The sequence below is a fragment of the Mercenaria mercenaria genome, chromosome 6, assembly GCF_021730395.1.
Source record: "Mercenaria mercenaria strain notata chromosome 6, MADL_Memer_1, whole genome shotgun sequence".
NCBI classification, from domain to species: Eukaryota; Metazoa; Mollusca; class Bivalvia; order Venerida; family Veneridae; genus Mercenaria; species Mercenaria mercenaria.
The window spans coordinates 88,747,870-88,770,509 of record NC_069366.1 but is presented as its reverse complement, the minus strand read 5'-3'; the positions used below and the strand labels follow the sequence as shown (position 1 = coordinate 88,770,509).

The window sequence follows — 22,640 nt, the reverse complement described above, 5'->3', positions numbered from 1 at the left end:
CCTCCAGATGTGATGTCATGACATTCTGATGTCATAACAATATAATGTCATACACAGTGTACTGGAAAAAATGACCAGCCACTGTAAATGTTTGCCTTTAAGTATGTTCAGTATGAGGATTTATTTACCTCACTAACTAGCAATAATTATAAAGTAAAATCTGTATTCATTCAAAGGGCAAACTCATTCTACAGATGCAGAGATATTTTCTTGCTGGTTAGGTAACGTTCGTAATCAGAAAATCTTTACACAGCTGACCTGTTTACAGCAAATATGTTTTAGCCATCCTTGTGGTATTTATTGTATGCAGAATGCACTGTATTGTACTGTCAAACCTAAATAGAGCTGCCAGTCAAGAGAGTAATACTTACTGGCTGCTCAAGGCAAGTTGAAATTAGAACAAAGTTTTGGGAAGTTAACTAACTGGTGCCTTAAAGCAGGTGCCTGCTTAATACAGATGACCGCATGTTCAACTGTACAACAGCTTTTGTTTGGGAAAACTTCTCATATCAAACATGGTTATTATTAACTTACATTTAAGTACAGGAATTTAATAATAGAAACGATGAAACATCTAGATGTATTAGCTAGACTATTCGAAGCTATATACGCGGACATGCAGGCTTATCTTTGTCTGCACTGCATGGTTGCAGTAGAATAGCATTGTTTCACTTTTCTTCAAATTTACAAAGTAGATGTGAAAAATTTACCCCCAATCATCACTTTTAAATGTGTAAACTGAAGAGTTTTTCACCGCTTAAAATGATTGCAGGTTAATTTACTTTTCAGATATGATTTTTAACATATATGTTATATTCCAGGGGTCAAAAAGATGAGATATTTGTTGTGAAATGGAATCCTATTGATGCTAACAAGCTTATCACAGTTGGTGTGGAACATATCAAATTCTGGACGCAGGCAGGTAAAAATCTTTTGACTTGTATTAGCTCTAGCTCTTAAAGTGTGTGTGTGTCGGTTCATAATTAGTTGTTATTCAGCTTGATATTTTATTTTGAACAAGTATCTTTATATAATGTTTTATTCAGAAAAAAATTTGACAAGGTACAGGAATCTCTGTGGCTGAACTGTTAAAGTACTGACTACAAATTATTTACCCTTCACTGCTGAGAGATAGAAACCTAGCTTTTTACATAGAATTCTTTCATGTGAGGAAGCCATCAAGCTGGCTTACAGAAGGTTGATAGTTTTATCCAGGTGCTAGAAAATGATGAGTTAATGCACAAAGGGCTACCTGGGGTCTTCCTGCATTAGAAGTCAACATATGATCTGTAATTGTGTTGGTGTGATATTTAACCCAACAAAAAACAAAATTTGATAAGGAACAAATTGTATGTGTTTCTTTCAGTTGATTGATAATACATTTGTTAAACACTGCTGTTTAGGATATTCTTCTGTTGTACATATTTGCAGTGTTGCCATTTTTTAAAAAGTTTTTAACATTTATTTATATCTGTACACTGTATATGTATATAGGTGGAGGTTTTACATCCAGCCAAGGAACTTTTGGGAAGATCGCCAAGAACTGTGATATGTTGTGTATAGCTTTTGGAAAAACTGAAGACATAACATATTCTGGTGGCAGTGATGGTAACATGTTTGTCTGGGCTGGAACTAATTTACAGAAAATTGTCAAAGCTCACGAGGGACCGTTGTTTGCTATGCACTCACTTGATAAGGTATAACATGTGTACCTAATATTAGTGTGACAGTCATAATTCTTAACATAACACCTGTCTTACAAGTGCATATATATGGGTATTATCTATTTCAGCTGATAATTGTGTGATAATTGTCTTAAAAGTAATCACTAACAGTAAGGGTGAAAATTGCAAAAAATAGTCATTTGATACACAGAATTTGAAATATATCAAATATATTTTTGTACCTCCCGAACAACAAAGTTGTAAGGGGGTGTATACTGGTTTCAGGTTGTCTGTCTGTCCGTCCGTCCGTCCGTCTGTCTGTCCATAGACAATCTTGTGCACACCATCTCTCCTCATCCCCTTGACACAATTCAATGAAACTTCACACAAGTGATCAGTAACAACAGTAGTTGTGCATGGGGCATGTTAGGTTCTTTCAGAAAAAAAAATTGCAGAGTTACGGGACTTTGTTTTTTTGTTACTATACTATATACATAGACACAATCTTGTGCGCACCATCTCTCCTCATCCCCTTGCACACAATTTAATGAAACTTCACACAAGTGATCAGTAACAATAGTAATTGTGCATGGGGCATGTTAGGTTCTTTCAGGAAAAAGTTTTGCAGAGTTACGGGACTTTGTTTTTTGTTACTATACTATATACATAGACACAACCTTGTGCGCACCATGTCTCCTCATCCCCTTGACAAAATTTAATGAAACTTCACACAAGTGATCAATAACAACAGTAGTTGTGCATGGGGCATGTTAGGTTCTTTCGAAAGAAAAAATTGCAGAATTATGGAACTTTGTTTTTCGTTAACATACAATGTACATAAAGTCTACATATGCAATCTTGTGCGCGCCTAATCTTCCGAACCCTTGCACACAGTTTAGTGAAACTTCACACAAGTGATCAGTAACAACAGTAGTTGTGCATGGGGAATGTTAGGTTCTTTCAGAAAAAAAAATTGCAGAGTTATGGGACTTTGTTTTTTGTTACTATACTATATACATAGACACAAACTTGTGCGCACCATCTCTCCTCATCCCCTTGACACAGTTTAATGAAACTTCACACAAGTGATCAGTAACAACAGTAGTTGTGCATGGGGCATGTTAGGTTCTTTCAAAAAACAAGAGGACCATGATGGTCCTGAATCGCTCACCTATCTCCACATGACCCAGTGTTCAACTGAGTATGACATCGTTATTTCTATTATTTGACATAGTGACCTAGTTTTTGAGCACATGTGACCTAGATATCATCAAGATAAAAAATTCTGACCAATTTTCATGAAGAACCATTGAAAAATATGGCCTCTAGAGAGTGTAATGTAACAGGTTTGAAAGGTTCGGAATATTGTATATTCTATAAATCATTGTTTAATATGCTACGTAGAAAGATGATAAACTATAATACTTGATCTAAATTGAAAAGCTGAATTGTCAAACCTGTCACAAAACATGTAGCCCAAGGGTTTAAAAGGTTTATTTTAGTCTTTAATACCCTTTTATTTCCCGGGGATCAAAGTTAGATATTTTTAAGGAAAAATGAAACGACGTTTTGGGAGAAATTTTTTACATACCGGCTAAAAAGGGGTTTTAAAAATTAAATATAAAAGCTAAAATAAAATTTTATCTAGGGGTCAGGGGAGAAAAGAGGGAAAAAGGGGGTTTTAGAATAGAGAGAAAGAGGGGTTTATAGTGCTAGTTTGATAAGGTCACCTTTACTTAAATTTAATATCTATTTAAAATGTTATTTTTTTAAATATTAAAGGGCCCGTTGCTATCCCTAAAAAAAAACGGGTTTAAAAAGGGTTAGTTTGTTGTTTTAAAATGGCCCCGCTCTTTCAACGCGCATTTCTGGAGCCAAAGACCGGGGATGGCCCTTTTGGGAATTTTGGGCGGGGCATTTACGGATGAAGTACGCAAAACCACTAGATGACCCACGCCGAGAAAAAAAGGGTTAAAAAAAAACTGTCTTTTTCTATTTGCTTGTTAAAAAAATTATTTTTAAAATGGCAGACAACCTTAAATTCAGAAAAAATTTTTCAAGATTTGGCTATAAAATTTTAAAAAAAAAATTTCCCCCCCAAATGGGAAAACTCAGAGGAAAAACCATTTTGATTTCAAAATTTGAGGGAAAAATCAAAGGGTTTTTTAAGTGTGGAAAAGCAATAAAAAAAATACAATTTAAATTATTTAAAGAGAAAAAGAAATTAAAATTTGCTATCAAACTGAAACCCGGGCCAGGGGTCAAATTTATACATAGTTTAAATAAACCAAAAATCAAGATTGTATTTGGGGCCCTGCTTTGAAAAATGCTTTATTTACTAATTTTCTACAGAAACAGGGATCACAGCATGCTTTAAATTTTTTGGGAAACAAATAAAAAAAAAACCCCTGATGAAAATGTAAATGTCTATGCTAAAAGGGAATTATTAACTCGGGCAGAAGATGCCTATAAAAATCGGGATCAAGGTAAAAACCATATGTTACTTAGAAATTTAAATTCAGAAACAGTTAATAGGGTCTTTTTTATTGACGGATTAACAAAAAAATTGTCTGAAAATGAAATTAGCTGATTCCCCGGGAAAAACTTTACGGGCTGCAGTTACGCAGCTATGAATGAAAAAAAATTTAAGAGATCGGTTTAATTTACATTGGAAATGTTACTAGCCAGAAAAATTTTTCAAAAACTTGTCAAAAAGCTAAAGATTTGATAAATTTTCACCCACAAATTCGTTGTAAATATTCCCCGAAGGCTAGGTCTAATGTCAAGAAATGTAGGAAAAGTCAAAATAGTTATGCAGTTTTTAATTACAAAAGAAAGCCACTAGACAATGCAAAAAATTAAAGCCAAAGAAAAATTTCAAAAAAAATTACGATTGGAAAAAATATTTTGATTGGGGAATTGGGGGAAAATTTTAAAAAATTTTTTAAAGAGAGAATGTAAGATTTGTTTTGGAAAACCAAAAAAGAACATATTTAGGCCCTTTTAAAAACCTAAGATTTTCCCTGTCATAAAGAAGTCGATGGTAGGAAAAATGTTTTATAAAAGTATTTTATAGCGCTAGCAGAAACCCAAACTCTTGTACAATTAGAATGGGGAAACAGAAGTTAGGGCATTAGTAGACTTTTGGAGCAGAATTTCTCATTTTTAAATTTAGGAGGACAAATGAATCTTTAAAATAAAACCCCCCAAAACAAAAAAAAATAAATAAATTTTCATTACAGTCTGTAAATGGTAATTCACTGCATTAGATGGATACACCAATTTTATTTTTCAAAATGGGGGGTGAAAAAATAAAAACATAAATTTTATGGGGGGTCTAAATATGAATAGAAAAGAAATTTTTTGGGAAAGGGGACTTTTTTCATTGGGGAAACAAATCAGAATTTTTTTTGATCTTTTATAAAATAATTTTAAAAATAGCTATGTCCCCATTAAAAAGAAGATGTAATATTCTTCAGTAGTTAGGTTAAAAAAGAAACTGAAAAAAAAACCCTAAAAACAGTGCATATTTTTAAAGGAAATTACGAAAAGACTCTAAAAAAAAAATTTTTAAAAACCCTATAAATTTAAAAAAGTGTTGAGAGGGTTTATCTTATTACAGAACCGGGTTTAATGGTAGCAAAATTCATTTCATAAAATTTTACAAAAACCCTCGTAGGTTTCCTGTTATGTTAGAAAAATTTACAAATAGAACAATTAAACTAAGAAAAGGATGTGCTGTCGAAACTGTTGAAACAAATTAAAGAAAAATGTAAAGCTTCTTTTTCTGAGGGCCCCTTTAAATTATCACCCCAAAAGGGGGTGAAAAATAAAGTTTAAAAAAAAAAGAAAAAATAAGCCCCCCAAAAGAAAAATTTCAATATGTAAAAAAAAGGGTTAAAAAAACGAGACTTTTTTGCGAATAATATCAGAATTGTCACAGACAAAACATTACAATAAAAAATTCCTATTTGGGGAACATGAACCAAAAACCCAACGCCCAAAAAAGAGTACCATTAAATGATAGAAAAAATTTGAGTGATGTATAGTTTTAAAGTTTAAAGGCTAACGTAATAAGCCCTTTCCCTAAACCCCCTTATGGGGTTTCCGTTGGGGTGGTTAAAAAAAAAAACGACAACGTACCAGTTTTTGTATAGACTTTAGGGGGATCAACCCCCTGGTGAGCCCCCACGGGCAACCCTTTCTCCTCATATCGTGATAAATTGGCTCTTTTAGGTGATTCAAAATATTTTAAAAAAACCCTAGACTGTCGCTCAGGTTTTGGAAAAAACCGATTGAAAAAAAAAGAAAAAGAAAAAAACCCTTTTTAACCACATTCAGAGGTCTATTCAAATTTAAAACGTTATGTGCTTCGGATTAGTTAATCCCCCGGGGGTGTTTCCGGGAATTTAATGTCAAAAGGGCTTAGGGGGTTAAATTTTTTTGCTGGGGTTTTAGATGACTGCCCTCATATTCAGTAAAACTTTTAGAAAACAAAAAACGCCATTAGATATTATTTTTAAAAGGTTAAGAGAGCATAAACTTAAATTTAAAATTGGAAAAGTGTTTTTTTCATGCACCCCTAAAAACCGAATACTTGGGTTTTTGTCATAGATGAAGATGGCATAAACCCAAAACCCCTGATAAAGTTAAACTATTAGGTCACTTCCTTTTTAAAAAAAAGTGCGTGAAATTGAAAAAAAATTTGGGGGCATCCTCGTTTTATCGCCCGTTTTCACCCCCTCATTCTCAGAGATAGCAGAACCTTTAAAAACCCTTAAAAGGGGAAAAAGTCTCCTTTTATTTGGAAAGAAAATGCCCGAAAAGTTTTGAAAAAATTAAAAGGAAAAAATTAACAGCTTTTTCCTTTTTATTACCCAGACCAAACAAGCCGTTACACGGAAACCGAGGCCAGCGATAGTCATGGGCCCCGGTGTTTAAAACTCAAGCGTGTAATTCACCAAATCAGATGAAAATAAAAAAAGGGGCCTATATATTTTCTATCTCTAAACTAAGTAAACCAAAAGAAAAACACCCCTTTAATTGAAAAAAGGGGCATATCCCCATTTTTTATTCTTTGCAACTTTTAAAAATTTTAAAATTTTTTTACACAATGCTAAAAATTTACAATCAAAGGGGACCATTCTCCACCCAAATATCTATTAAAAAGTGAAATGAAAAAACAAAAAAATTCAGTTATGGGCATTTTTCTATTAGTGGTTCCCAACTGTAAGAAGGAAACCTTCCGGGGAAGGAAAATTTGGTTATTGCTGATTTCTTTTCAGGGACCCCCCAATTTTCTGAAAAAAAAACAAAAAAAAAGTGAGCAAAAAATTGGGAAACAGATAAAAATGACAATACCTAAAAAATTTCGAAAAAAAAACAGTGAAAAGCATTAACGTTATAAACTCTAAAAAATTTAAAAACCCGAAAAAAAGTAGCTAACAAAAATATCAAAAAAAAAATTTTTCTTTATTAAAAATGCCCCCAGCTTTTTTGCAGATTTAGATATGAGATTAGAAAAAGAAAAAGTCTTCCTTCCAATGTTTCCCAAGATAAAAAAAAATTTTTTTTAAAACATGGGGTGACCCCCAAGAAAGGCCCCCCTGAATTTCAAGAAAGTTTTAGAAGAGAAAACTGTTCCCCTTTACTATATTTCAAACCCAGTTGAAAAAACCATTTTATGAGACGTATGCCCCTAGTCATTTGAAATCATTAGTTATAACAGAATATACAACAATGGTCACCCTGGACCCAACTTTGTTTGCAACTAAAAAAAACCAAGTAACGGGCCCAAAAATAGTTTAAAGAACTTCATAGAAATGTCAAAAACTTGTGTTGGGGTGCCATTTCTAAAAATTTGACAAAGGTTAAGCCCCTTTTAAGGGGAAACAAATTTGAAACCTTTTCCATTTGCTATTGTTTAAAATAGAAAATGGGGCCCTTATGAGAAAAAAAAAAAAACTTAGGGAAATCGTTACATAAATTTTTTTTTGTTGAATTTTCAGGGGTTTTCCCAGAAGCTTTGGGCCTCCTGAAAAAAAGTAAAAATTACAGTAATAGACTTTTTTTTGATGAAAATTAAAATCCAAAATTTGGGAAAAGTCCTTCCAGAAAATTTCATGCCCGAGGGTCAGAATTTCCGAGTTAGCCTTTAGGGAAGTTCTAAAGAAAAAAATTTGACAATGTTTAAATGTAAAAGCATACCACCCTGAAAGAAATGCAAAACAAAAATAAATTTGCACAGATTTCTGCATGATTTTTTTAGCAAAAAAGTTAAAGGGAAATTTTACACGAAAGGGGGTTTCTCCCCTTAATATGTCTTTAGCGGGCCCATACGTCCCCGGGGGGTTTTCTTTTTAATTTCCCAAAAGTTCACGCTTTCTTTTTAGTTTACAACAAGACCGATTTTACTTTTGATAATTTGCAAAACCCTGGGAGCTAAATACCAGGGCGAAGATTTTCCCAAATAGTTTTTTCAAGAACAACATGAAAAGTTTCCTTACTGCTTATAGAATTTAAAGCGCTCGAAAACGAAAACATAAGGCACAAAGGGCAAAAAAAACAAAAAAACATTAAGTTCGAAATAAAAGAACCGTCTTTTAAAAAGAAATAAACAAAGAAAAAAAAAAGCTTTAAGATCGCTGGGGGAAAAAACAATTTCAGGAAAACTTGAACAAAAAGGGCCCTTACTACCCAATTTAAAAACCGCTTGAACCCCTCAGTTGTTCAAGGGGCATGCAAAATCAGATAAAAGGCCCTTTCTAACATTGCCGAATGGCCCGAAAAGTTTTTAAAACTTTCAAAGGTTATTCCCCAAAACGAAGGGTTAACTAAGTAAACCCCAATGAAACTAACTCAACAGTAAGAAGAAAACTGAGGTTTTTTGATGCGAAATATCAAAAAAAATCAGAAAAGTTAAAAGCCTAAAAGCACAAAAAGGGTCCGTCAAGAACGTGGGAAAAAATTCCTCAGAAGATAAACATTCCTTTTGCTCAGTTAAGGGAAAAAATTTAAGAGAAAGAGTAGGGAACAAAAAGACTCAAAACGGAAAAAAAAAGCAACAATACTGGCGAAAGTTTAGCTAGTAAGGGTAACAATACAGAAAAAACCCAATTTCCTTGATAATGAATCCCGTATGGAAAACAGGTGCTTCGCCTTCTGAACAGTCCCTAGAGCAGATGACATTTGGGTACACAAATCTTTGTCAACCCGTCTGAAAAAAATCAAAGTAACCCGGGTTTTTAAAAATGAACAAGACACCCCCAAAAAAAAACCTTTCTGATGAAACATTTTTACTGAGACAAACAAAAATATCTACAAATGAAAATTAAAATCACAGGGAGAATTTAAAAAAAAACAAAAAAGAAAAATTTCAAGGGTTTCTAAAGACCTTGTTTTTTGACCTTAACTTTTTAAAACAAATTTTTTCAGGGCTTAAAAGAAGGTCCTATCTTAGAAATATTTTTTCTTTTTTTATAACATAAAATGTTTTAAAAAGAGATTGGAAAAAAAAATAGCGCAAGGGTGACGTTGATAAATCCAAAAAGACTTCACCAAGGTTTTAATTTTATAAACCCTGTTGTTTTTTAAAAAAGCTTCAATTTAAAATTTTTTTGTTTTATACATTTATTATTATAACTGTTCGGTGTTTGGGTTTAAATTTTTTAAAGGGACAAAAAAATTTTTCTGCATTTGTAAAAGGTAGTAGAAAAAACAAATTTGAACCGAAGTAAAATTTTTTTCTTTAAAAAGTTGAGAACAGAATACCTATGCTGTTATTCACATTTGAAATTTTGTTTTTCAAAAATTTAGGGGTTTTTGGGGGCCCCGTTTAGAAACAATTAATCGTGGGGGGTTCCACTTTTTAAGCATTCTTTAGTAAAATAAGAAAAAAAATGAAAAAAAGTCATAATGTAGAAAAACCAAAAAATGGTATTGATTAATGTTAACATAAAGAAAAAATTTCCTTTGGGTAACCTTTTTTTGTATATTTTGTGTTTTTTTCTGCAATTTTAAAGTCCCGCTGCAGTCTGTAAAAGATAAAAAAACCGGGGTCACGATAAGTTTTCCCCCACGCACCTGTTTACATTTAACCCGGTTTTCCAAAGATTAAAAATTTCCCCCAAAAAGCACCTGTTTCAGAAACCGGGGTCATTTATTGATTTTCTCCACGCAAACCCGTTCCAGAAACCGGTTCATGAAAAGGGTTTAAAAACACGCACCCGTTACAAAAAAACCGGTTTTCAAAGGTAAAAATCTCCCCGCACCCGTTTAAACATATTTCTGAAGATTTTAGCTTAAGATTAAAAAAAAAAAAAATAGTTAAATTAAACCCTTTTGAATTTTATAAGGAAATTTTTGTTTTATTAAAACACTTAAAACCCTTTTCCAGTATCTTTAAAGATATTTTTAATTTTTTTCACGTATTTTTTTTAAAGAAAAAAGCAGAAAGATAAATTTAAGAGGCATAAAAAAAATTTAATAATCTTCATAGAATAAGCCGAATAAGCAAAAGGGTTACATTTTCGTAATTATTTTATTTTATATTTGATTTGTTGATTTAGATTTTGTGTTCTCCCGACTTTTTTGTGGAACAAGCCAAAATTATTTTACTGCAATTTTGTTTTTTGCACAATTTACCCCCGTTAAAATTTCCCCGAAAAAGAATAAAATTTCTTTAAAACGATTAAATTCCCATTTTTTGGGATCAAATCTACATGTTCAAATTTTAAAAACCTAAAAGTATTCATTTTAAATTTTTTATTTTTTTCAATTTTTTTAAATTTATAAAGTAAACATGGTCACAAATGCTGTGAAATAAAAAGAAAAAGCGGGCCCCCCCAGTACAAAATTTTTTTTATTCGTTTTAAATTGGGATCAAATTTTACTTGCCCCCAAAAATTTTAGGAAAAAATTTTATAAAATAAAAATTGTTTTCAAATGCAAATTAAAAGTTAGAGTTTTTTTTTATATTTAAAAAAACCCAATTTTTTAACCGTTAAAAGATAAAAAATTTTAAAATACTTACCTTATAATAAAATTGAATTTCGGTTTAATCAATCCTCATGGCCATTGTTATAAAACCTTTTTATATCTGAGTCTCGTAAATTTCGGGGGAAAATTTAATTTAAATTTTTTAAAACAAAAAATTTTTAAAACACGGGCCCCGCACACAAAAAACCAAAAAAACAATGCCCTTACTAACATTCTGTACATATGCAAAAAGGGGAAAAAACAAAATTTACGGTTTTTTAACGCAGATATTACCCAAAGAAAACAAAGCGGGAAAAAATAATACCCTCAAGGACTTATTAAACAGCAACTATATCAGCAACCCTGGGGAACGCCAAAAATGCCCAAAATGAAAAACATGAATAATCCCAAAAATCAACGAAAAATAACCCCGAGCTATAATGAATATCAACTTTCTCTCCACTACAATTAAAAAACTTTGTTAAGACAGAATTTATGAAAAAAGTTAAAATGAAAAAAGGGAAAAAATCTGAAAATTTTGTGTAGGGAAAAAAACAAAAAAACAAGACAAAAAAAAAAAACATTTTAGGGAAAGATTATTTTTCACGATGTCAGGGTTCTCGTCAATATTAAACTTTAATTTCCCAAAAGCAATTCCCTTTTTGAAAAAAACCCGGGCCCCAGTTTTCCAAAAAAATTGGGTTATGAAGACAATTTTTTCCAAGAAGATATGAAAAACTATATTTTGGGCCCTAGCTGAAAACTGTAAAGAATTAACATATTAAAAAAAATGGAAGTATTTTTTGGCAGTTTTTTGTAATTACCCAAAATTTAGGATTTCCCCCGGGCCCTTTTCCCGCAACCCAGATTTTGTGCAAAATTTTGAATTCAACCCAAAACAGACAAAATTTTTACGGAAAATATGGGACGCCCAGTGAACAAAAGCGAAACAGAGACTTGGTTTCCACATGACCGAAAAAATGATGTTTTACTCTGCGGGGAAATGGGGGATATTTTTGGGGGGCAGATTTGTTTTAAAAAAAAATTTTATCATTTATTGTTTTTTTTTCATTTGAAATTTAAAAGAAAGAAAGGAAATTTATAAAAAAAAAAATAAAAAAATTTTTCGGTGCATACAAATGGATTTTAAAAAAATGTAAACTCATACAAAATGTATTTCTTTTAGAAAACAAAAACTCCAAAAATTTTTTTAAATTTTTTAAAAAATAGATAACCGATTTTGGCGTATACACTTTTGCATGACGCAATAAAAAAAAAAAAACATGACAAGGATATTAAAAACCTTGAAACTTCAATCTGGACTTTTTACATGTGCCGGGGGTTTTTTAAATTTTTTAAAAATTTTCAATTGGATTTCAAAAATATTCGTATCTTTGGGAAAATGTGATTTTTTAAGGTGTTTTAAAATTTTAAAAAAATGACTTTTTAGTATTAAAAAAACCCGTTTGTAAATTTTTCTTTCTAATTTTAGAAACCCCTTATGTTTTTAAAGTATGACCCAAGCTCTGATAGTCTCAGGAAAAACCGGGAATTTCCACAAAAAGAAAGATAAACGAAAAAAAACAACGTTTAACCCGACCAAAGTGAAACTTTAGAGTTATATTAAAATTTTTTATATTCTGTTTTAAAATGCAAACGTTTAAAATATAGACAGATTTATTTTGCAAAGAAAAAAAAATTTAATTTCAATTTTATAATGTAAAAATTGTTAAAAAATAAAAGACGAATGTTTTGAAAAAAAAATAAAAATGCACTTTATTTGTATGAAAGAAATCATCACGTTTTAAGAAATTCCTCGATTATATTTGTATTATGCTTGCACTAACTATTCTGATGCCAAAATACTGAGAAATTGTATCTATCTGTAATATTATGTACTTTAAATTGTCTTTTAATATGTATGTGTAAAATTACCGAACTGTTTAAGTCGTGCATCCAAAAGCTAATTATGTTTACTAAAATTATACCTGGCGAACCCTCGGCAACATTTCTAAACGATCAACATTAAGGATTTGTTTTAGCTTAGATTTACTATTAATTTTTTTTTATTATTTTGTGGAAGAAATGAAGGGATTTGTAATGTAACAGGTTTGAAAGGTTCGGAATATTGTATATTCTATAAATCATTGTTTAATATGCTACGTAGAAAGATGATAAACTATAATACTTGATCTAAATTGAAAAGCTGAATTGTCAAACCTGTCACAAAACATGTAGCCCAAGGGTTAAACAGGTATACTTAGTCGTTTATATCATTTACTTCCGGGATCAAAGTTAGATATGTTAAGGAAAAATGCACGACGTATTGTGTAATTTTACATAGCGGCTAGACTGCTTAATTAAATATATATGCTGAAATATAATTATCTACGGTCAGAGAGAGAGAGTGAGATTTAGAGATAGAGAGAAAGATGGGTTATAGATGCTAGATTGATAAGGTCACCTTTACTTAATAATATCTAGCTAAAATGTTATGTTTAAATATTGAAGACTGTTGCTATGCTAAATAAAACTGGTTAAAAGGTTATGTTTGTTGTATTAAATGGCCACGCTACATTACAAGAGGTCACAAGGTTTTTCTATTATTTGACCTAATGACCTAGTTTTTGAAGGCACGTGACCCACTTTTAAACTTGACCTAGATATCATCAAGGTGAACATTCTCAACAATTTTCATGAAGATCCATTGAAAAATATCGCCTCTAGAGAGGTCACAAGGTTTTCCTATTTTTAGACCTACTGACCTAGTTTTTGACCGCACATGACCCAGTTACGAACCTGACCTAGATATCATCAAGCTGAGCATTCTCACCAATTTTCATGAAGATCCATTGAGAAATATGGCCTCTAGAGAGGTCACAATGTTTTTTCTATTTTTAGACCTACTGACCTAGTTTTTGACCCCACGTGACCCAGTTTCGAATCTGACTTAGATATCATCAAGATGAACATTCTGACCAATATTCATGAAGATCTCATGAAAAATATGGCCTCTAGAGAGGTCACAAGGTTTTTCTATTTTTAGATCTACTGACCTAGTTTTTAACCCCACGTGACCCAGTTTCGAACTTGACCTAGATATCTTCAAGGTAAACATTCTGACCAATTTTCATGAAGATCCATTGAAAAATATCGCCTCTAGAGAGGTCACAAGGTTTTCCTATTCTTAGACCTACTGACCTAGTTTTTGACCGCACATGACCCAGTTTCGAACTTGACCTAGATATCATCAAGGTGAACATTCTGACCAATTTTCATGAAGATCCATTGAGAAATATGGCCACTAGAGAGGTCACAAGGTTTTTCTATTTTTAGATCTACTGACCTAGTTTTTGACCCCACATGACCCAGTTTTGAACTTGACCTAGATATCATCAAGGTGAACATTCTGACCAATATTCATGAAGATCTCATGAAAAATATGGCCTCTAGAGAGGTCACAAGGTTTTTCTATTTTTAGATCTACTGACCTAGTTTTTAACCCCACATGACCCAGTTTCGAACTTGACCTAGATATCATCAAGATACACATTCCGACCAATTTTCATGAAGATGCATTGAGAAATATGGCCTCTAGAGAGGTCACAAGGTTTTTCTATTTTTAGATCTACTGACCTAGTTTTTAACCCCACATGACCCAGTTTCGAACTTGACCTAGATATCATCAAGATACACATTCCGACCAATTTTCATGAAGATGCATTGAGAAATATGGCCTCTAGAGAGGTCACAAGGTTTTTCTATTTTTAGACCTAATGACCTAGTTTTTGACCCTACGTGACCCAGTTTCGAACTTGACCTAGATATCATCAAGATAAACATTCTGACCAATTTTCATGAAGATCTTGTGAAATATATGGCCTCTAGAGAGGTCACAAGGTTTTTCTATTTTTAGACCTACTGACCTAGTTTTTGATGGCACGTGACCCAGTTTCGAACTTGACCTAGATATCATCAAGATGAACATTCTGACCAACTTTCATAAAGATCCCATGAAAAATGTGACCTCTAGAGTGGTCACAAGCAAAAGTTTACGGACGCACGGACGGACGACTGACACCGCGCGATCACAAAAGCTCACCTTGTCACTTTGTGACAGGTGAGCTAAAAAAAAAATGCAAAGTTATGGCACTTTGTTTTTTGTTAACTTACTATGTACATACAGTCTACATATGCAATCTTGTGCGCGCCTAATCTTCCGAACCCTTGGACACAATTTAATGAAACTTCACACAAGTGATCAGTACCAACCCTAGTTGTGCATGGTGCATGTTACATTCTTTTAGATAAATATTCTGCATAGTTATGGGACTTTGTTTTTTGTTACTATACTGTATACATACAGTCTATATACATACAGTCAACATAATTATGCAATCTTGTGTGCGTCAGATTGCAATGTACTGTGTCAGTGCATGCAGGGGGTACATTCATCACCTTTAGTGATAGCTCTAGTTCACTGATTTTTACTGAATGTGCAAAATCTGGTTCGTACTATCAAAAGAAGAAAAACTGTTTTTATAACATAAGATGAAAATGCATTTCACTGGGGATCACCAAATCTTCCATATTCATTTATTTGCTATGTCATTATTGACAATTTTTAACAGGTATTCACTCGGTAAAAGGTATTTTCATCTTGCGCTCAATCAAATGCTTTTTGACACAACTAGACACAAGAAATTTATGTATAAGAAAATATTATGATAACTCTATTACTGCTTATTGGAATTTATATTGCTTTGCAATGATTCAAGATAGATTTTTCTCCTATGATGTTAGGGTTTTGTGATTGGTGGAAAGGAAGGTGTTATTGGTCTATGGGATGACCAGTTTGAGAGATGCCTGAAGAATTACCACATAAAACAAGAGAAACTGTCTCCACAGTCACGAGGTCGACTCCTCACGGACTCACCAGCCATACGTGCCATAGTGATGGGACATGGGAAGATATTAGTGGGAACTAGAAATGGAGAAATTTTACAAGTGGATAAAGCTGGATCGATTACACTTCTTACACAAGTATGTATTTTAACCCTTACCCTGCTAAATTTCTGTAATGAACTTGTCCATGTTAGGAGAGCTATCCTACTCAGCCCAGCGTTGGCGTCTTTCAGCGTCCCCAATTTGAATAAAAGTTTTTTTTGCACTTTCTCTTTTTTCTCCTTCTTGATGGATTTGCTTTAAACTTAAAATACAGTACAATCGCGATCCTACGAAAAGTTAAGGGTGTTTTATTATGGGTCTAAGGTCTGAACTGCACCATTATATAACAATACATACATTCAAGTAGTAGTAAAGCTTATTAATATTCATGAAGGCGGAGCCTACAGTACATTGACTTATGTATCCAAACATCTCCCCTCCTTTAATATGAATAAATTACCTTATACTATGTTTCATTAATAATATCAAGTTGCATGGTAAATATTATCAGCAACTTAATGAAGTAATTTCCTATCTGATTTTCTCTACATTAAAATGTGATTAAGACTATTAAACACATAACACCTATGTTTGGGAAATAACAGTTTTGTCATACACTACATTGTTTTGGTAACTCTTGTCCGCACTCTAAGTCGAACATTTCAGGCTAAGTTCGATAATTAGCCAAATCGGTCTAGGCATTTTGGAGTTACGGCCCTTGAATTACCAAAAAATCGGCCTTTTTACTCTTGTCCACACTCTAAGTCGAACATTTCTCATCTGATCTTCACCAAACTTGAACAAAATGTGTTTGACCATGGGACCTCGGCCAAGTTCGATAACTAGCCAAATCGGTCCAGGCATTTTGGAGTTAAGGCCCTTGAATCATAGGGGCAGTTGTGGGAGACATGCGCTTTTCTCAAAAGCATCTCTAGTTGCCCTTTGATTATTCAGCAGTAGTATATTATAGTACAATTTTTGTCAGAAGTATTTCTCAGTGACCACTTGTTGGAATTAATAGCCATACTTCATCGGAAGCTTTACTAACAAGAGGAGATATTCATATTATCTTCGTGTTCGAGTTGGATCATTTTTCACTGATTTATTGTCCTTTGATTATTCAACATTGGTAAACTATAGCTTCATGATCATAGTCACAACCACTGCCTGGAGTTCAGCAAGCAGTTTTTTTTTTTACATCAACTCTTACTTAATATAAGAACACTTCAGAAAATTGATTTCCCCATAATTTTATATGCAGTTTAAGGTAAATTATATATCTAAGTTTCCTGATTGGGAAGACAAATATCCAATTTGGGAAATTTTGAAATTTGAATAAAAATTTATTAGGACTTAAAAATGGGTAGAAATTTAGAAAAATCTGGGCTCACAGTGGTGTGTTTTATTTAATGATACCATGCATATTTTGAGTGGAAAGCAAAGTGCTATATTTAGTTTCCTCTTTTGGAAGTAGGGAAAAACCCATAGATTGTTTCCCAAACGGGAAGTTTCGCCTACTTGATAAAATAAAATGAGTGTGTTGACCTGTGCCTTTTCTGCTCTTATATATGTTGGAAATTAATGTTCTTCAAGCTCAGAATATGAAAAAATTCTTAAGTAGAAAAAAATTGATCCTACATCCTTAGTTGGCTGTTTTTTGGTTTTGGCTGTTGACTAGCAAACCATTTTAGCTCGACTTTTCGAAGAAAAAGTAGAGCTATTGCACTGGTCCCGGTGTCACTGTTGGTTAAAAGTTTTTGATGAAGTCAAATATCTCTGTTACTATCAAAGCTTTTGACTTGAAACTTAAAATAATTTTTTACTATCAATTCTACACCAGGAGAAAAAATCCCCATAACTCTGATTTGAATTTTTACAGAGTTATGCCCCTTTTTTAACTTAGAATGTTTTGGTTAAAGTTTTTCAAAGTTTTTCCTGGCAAAGCTATAATTCAGAGTCAGGCTCTGAGAAAATTCGAGCATGCTGTCTTACTGACAGCTGTTGTTATTACATGACATCAGTATAAAATAATTAGTTATTTTTATAGTTTTGACTCTAGCCCAACAAAATATGGTATTGAACTTCACACCGTCATATAGTAGAAACTATGGACAGACAATTTATAGAAGGATTCATGTAACCGAGTATTGCTTTTTATAACCCCATAAAACAAGTTTAGGAGAGATATTCTGGAGTCTTCAAGGGACAGGTGGTCAAGTTCATTTTTTGGTACAGAGGTAAAAGATCACAAGATATAGGCAGAAGATATTTCATTTACAATGCATTAGTTTTTGCCAGAGTTATGGCCCCATTTTGACTTGAAATTCAGCAAAATGTTGACATTATATTTAATTTGAATTTATTTTTGATAGATAGGAACAGAAAAATCAGTGTGTAATTGAAAGTTCTTAAAACAGAAAAGTAGAAACCTACTATTACTGATGGTAGTTTAAATGCTGTTACCGTTCATACCCTCTAGCCCCAGGGTGTGCAAGAACTCAACATTTGCACACGTTTCAAGAACTAAAATATATTTTCTTGTAACATGTAGACAAAAAATTGACATTTTCCTGTTTGCTGTATAAATTTGGTATTGTAATTTAATATTTTAGTTGTGTATTTTGCAAAGTATATTTTTTTTTAATATGCGAGTGTATATACAGTGTGATATGCAGATGTATAAATTGTGTAATTTGCATCAGATATATAGTGTTAATTGCATAAAAGGTGTATCATGTGATTAGTATTTTGTATTTATTGTGTAAAATGGTAGTGTAAAATTGTGTATTGTGCAAACAATTTATATTTTGTATAAACTGTACAAAATGATGAGTAAAATTGTGTATTATGCAAGCAATTTCTTTTTATTGTTGTCAGTGACTAAGTGATTGATATAGGGACGTCATGGCCCTCCTGTTTGTATAAATTGTGTAAAATGGAAGTGAAAAATTGTGTATTACACAAGACTAGTATATCACATGATTTCAGTATATTTTTATGCCCCCGAAGGGAGGCATATAGTTTTTGAACCGTCTGTCGGTCTGTCAGTCTGTCAGTCTGTCCGCAATTTTCGTGTCCGGTCCATATTTTTGCCATCCATGGATGGATTTTCAAATAACTTGGCATGAATGTGTACCACAGTAAGACGCCCGTGTCGCACGCAAGACCCAGGTCCGTAGCTCAAAGGTCAAGGTCACACTTAGACGTTAAATGTCATTTTTCATGATAGTGCATTCGTGTCCGGTCCATATCTTTGTCATCCATGGATGGATTTTCAAATAACTTGGCATGAATTTGTACCACAGTAAGACGATGTGTCGCGCGCAAGACCCAGGTCCATAGCTCAAAGGTCAAGGTCACACTTAGACATTAAAGGTCATTTTTCATGATAGTGCATTCGTGTCCGGTCCATATCTTTGTCATCCATGGATGGATTTTCAAATAACTTGGCATGAATGTGTACCACAGTAAGACGACGTGTCGCGCGCAAGACCCTGGTCCGTGGCTCAAAGGTCAAGGTCACACTTAGACGTTAAAGGTCATATTTCATGATAGTGCATTGATGGGCGTGTCCGGTCCATATCTTTGTCTTTCATGCATGGATTTTAAAATTATTGGGCATGAATGTGTACCACAGTAAGACGACGTGTCGCGCGCAAGACCCAGGTCCGTAGGTCAAAGGTCCTAAACTCTAACATCGGCCATAACTATTCATTCAATGTGCCATCAGGGGCATGTGTCATCCTATGGAGACAGCTGTTGTTTGTTAATAATATAAGGTCGTATCTGTAACTTGTGACCCAGTTTTCGGTAGGTTTTAGAAATATGTCCTGAAGACTAAGGTCTTATCTGCTACTTACAATCTTTTAAGAATGGATATCAGGTCATTCTAGATGCAAGAACTATATACAGTCGACATTGTATTAAGAGACCGCCCAAGGGACTACTAAAAAGTGGTCTCTTAATGGGATGGTCTCTTAATAAATTTCAGTCAGCTGGGGGAGAAAAGTTATTCTTAATTGTTAATGTAACTGAAATTTTTCATGAACATACATATATGTATATATATTTCACAAACGTGAAAAAATTTTAAACTTATTTTTCGTTTATTCGACTGTTACAAAGGTAAATGCATTCAGGTAGTGCAAAACGTACTCTAAAATACACAGGTAAGGAAATGCTCGACGGGACCCTTTGTACCCATTGCTAAATTAGAACTTTTGTCAAATATTTTACCTGTTGGACTACATTAATGTGGTCGCTAGTCCGTTTAATAAAAAAGACATTTAATGGAATGAATTTATGTACTGAATATATTCGGGATGGATTTTGACCGGTCTTTTAATACAAAAATCGCTTGATAGAGGTGGTCCCAAGTACAATGTCGACTGTTGTAAATATGTAGTAAGTAACAGATATGACCTTTCATTATTGAAAACTGACCAGCAATTTCTTAAATATCATCAGCTCAGTAAGTATGTGACAACCGGTACTTTCAGTATTTAAACTCTCGCTATGAGTTACAATATGGGAATTCTGAAGAATTTTAGTGGAAACTAGATTGTTTTTTCAGTTTTCTCAGGACTGTTTTTTCTCTTACAGCATTTTATTTTTGGATGTCAATAATTCTGGTACCTGTTTCACGAAGCAAATTGCTCACAATCTTTCATGATGATTGTTTCAACTATTAGACAAAACTGGTTGTCAGTTTAACATAAATTTTGAAAATCTTCAAATTTATTCTAAGTTTGGTTTTATTAACACGTGCTAAGGACTGTGTTCTTTATTTTAAAATCATATGTCAAATTAAATAAAGATATGAACAGGTCCCCGGTCATATCATCATAGAATGAGGTCAATAATATTATTTTAGAAGGTACATTGTGTATAATGTGGAAGATTTTTGCATGAAGTTGGTAAATTTAAGATCTTGTGAATTTTACACCACTGTATTGTTTCTTTCTGGAATTAAATATTTGATAATTAATTATGTGTTTTGTAATCACTGTTGTACAAAATAAAACCCGTGGGCTCTGCAATTGATAGCAGTTTTATAAGATGTCACTTACATAAAAATACAGTATAGTTTCAAATGTGTCTGAAATTTACTGGATAAAATCATTCTGGCCAAGTTTCATTGTGATTGGCCAATATTTACCTCTAGAATGGTAGCACTAAAAAATTCTGAAAGGCATAAAAACACCATCAAACACAATGATCAAAAGTAGTATATCACTATGAGCACTCCAAACACAGGGTAAGAGACAAAACTTTTTAAATTTCTAAAAAATAGACCCAAAAAAATGATTTCTGGTACTACTCCCCACATGGTATTTGTAACAATAACATGAATGTTACTATTGAGAAAAGGGAAATCGGGTAGTGAAACCATTATCTGTGACAAAATAGTTTTTACTACTTTTGAATCGTATTGATATAGAGAAAACCCTGATTTACCATGAAGTAAAAACCCCGAATTACCAATAAAGACATAATCGACTTTTCCGATAATGTTTCGTTATCGTTTTTAAGGTGCTCAAGGGGAGCTTTTGTGATCGCCCTGTGTCCGTCTCAACAATTTGACTGTTAACCTAGAGGTCACAATTTTGGCCTAATCTAAATGAAACTTGGTCAGAATGTTACCCTCATAAAAAAATCTTGGACGAGTTCAATATTGGGTCATCTGGGGTCAAAAATTAGGTCACCAGGTCAAATAAAAAGAAAAGCTTGTTAACACTCTAGATGTCATAATTTTGGCCCAGTCTTAATGAAACTTGGTCAAAATGTTACCCTCAATAAAATCTTGGACGAGTTTGATATTGGGTCATCTGGGGTCAAAACTAGGTCACCGGGTCACATCAAAGGAAAAGCTTGTTAACACTCTAGAGGTCACAATTTTGGCCCAATCTTAATGAAACTTGGTCAGAATGTTACCCTCAATAAAATCTTGGACAAGTTCGATATTGGATCAAAAACTATGTCACCAGGTCAAATCACTGGAAAAACTTGTTAACATTCTAGAGGTCACAATTTTGGCCCAACCTTAATGAAGCTTGGTCAGAATGTTACCCTCAATAAAATCTTGGACGAGTTCGATATTGCGTCATCTGGGATCAAAAACTAGGTCACCAGGTCAAATCAAAGAAAAAGCTTGTTAACACTGTAGAGGCCATATTTATAACTGTATCTTCATGAAACTTGGTCAGAATGTTACTCATGATTATCTCAAAGTCCAGTTTGAATCTGGGTCATGTAGGGTCAAAAACTAGGTCACCAGGTCAAATGAAAGGAAAAGCTAGTTAACACTCTAGAGGCCACATTTATGACCATATCTTGATGAAACTTGGTCAGAATGTTAATCTTGATGATCTATAGGTTATGTTCAAATCTGGGTCAGGTGGGGTCAAAAACTAGGTCACAGGGTCAAATCAAAGGAAAAGCTTGTCTGTAGAGGCCACATTTATAATGTATCTTCATGAAACTTGATCAGAATGTTACTCATGATGATCTCAAAGTCCAGTTTGAATCTGGGTCATATAGGGTCAAAAACTAGGTCACCAGGTCAAAACAAAGAAAAAGCTAATTAACACTCTAGAGGCCACATTTATGACCATATCTTTAGGAAACTTGGTCAGAATGTTTATCTTGATGATTTATAGGTCGTGTTCAAATCTGGGTCAGGTGGGGTCAAAAACTAGGTCACCGGGTCAAATCAAAGGAAAAACTTGTTAACACTCTATAGAGGCCACATTTATGACTGTATCTTCATGAAACTTGGTCAGAATGTTAATTTTGATGATCTTTAGGTCAATTTTGAATCGGTCATGTGGGGTCAAAAACTAGGTCACCAGGTCAAATCAAAGGAAAAGTTAGTTAACACTTTAGAGGCCACATTTATGACCATATCTTAATGAAACTATCTTGATGATCTTTAGGTCAATAGGTTCGGTGAGCGATACAGGGCCTTCATGGCCCTCTTGTCTATTTATACCATGTATCTTGTCCATTACAAAGATTAAAGCTCAATTCTACAAATGAAAGAAGAGTAAGGTA

General features: G+C 33.2%; 1 protein-coding gene across 1 annotated transcript in view; it reads left to right on the top strand.

The window, feature by feature from the left end:
• LOC123549866 (echinoderm microtubule-associated protein-like 6) overlaps positions 1–19,582 on the top strand; it is a 65,884-nt gene extending 46,302 nt beyond the window's left edge. The window contains exons 2-4 of the mRNA XM_053546954.1: positions 822–922; positions 1,495–1,697; positions 15,444–19,582. Of these exons, the coding sequence (XP_053402929.1) occupies positions 822–922; positions 1,495–1,697; positions 15,444–15,848 (709 nt within the window). The 3' untranslated portion in view covers positions 15,849–19,582. The remainder of the gene's footprint in view (positions 1–821; positions 923–1,494; positions 1,698–15,443) is intronic.
• The last annotated feature ends 3,058 nt before the right edge of the window (positions 19,583–22,640 follow it).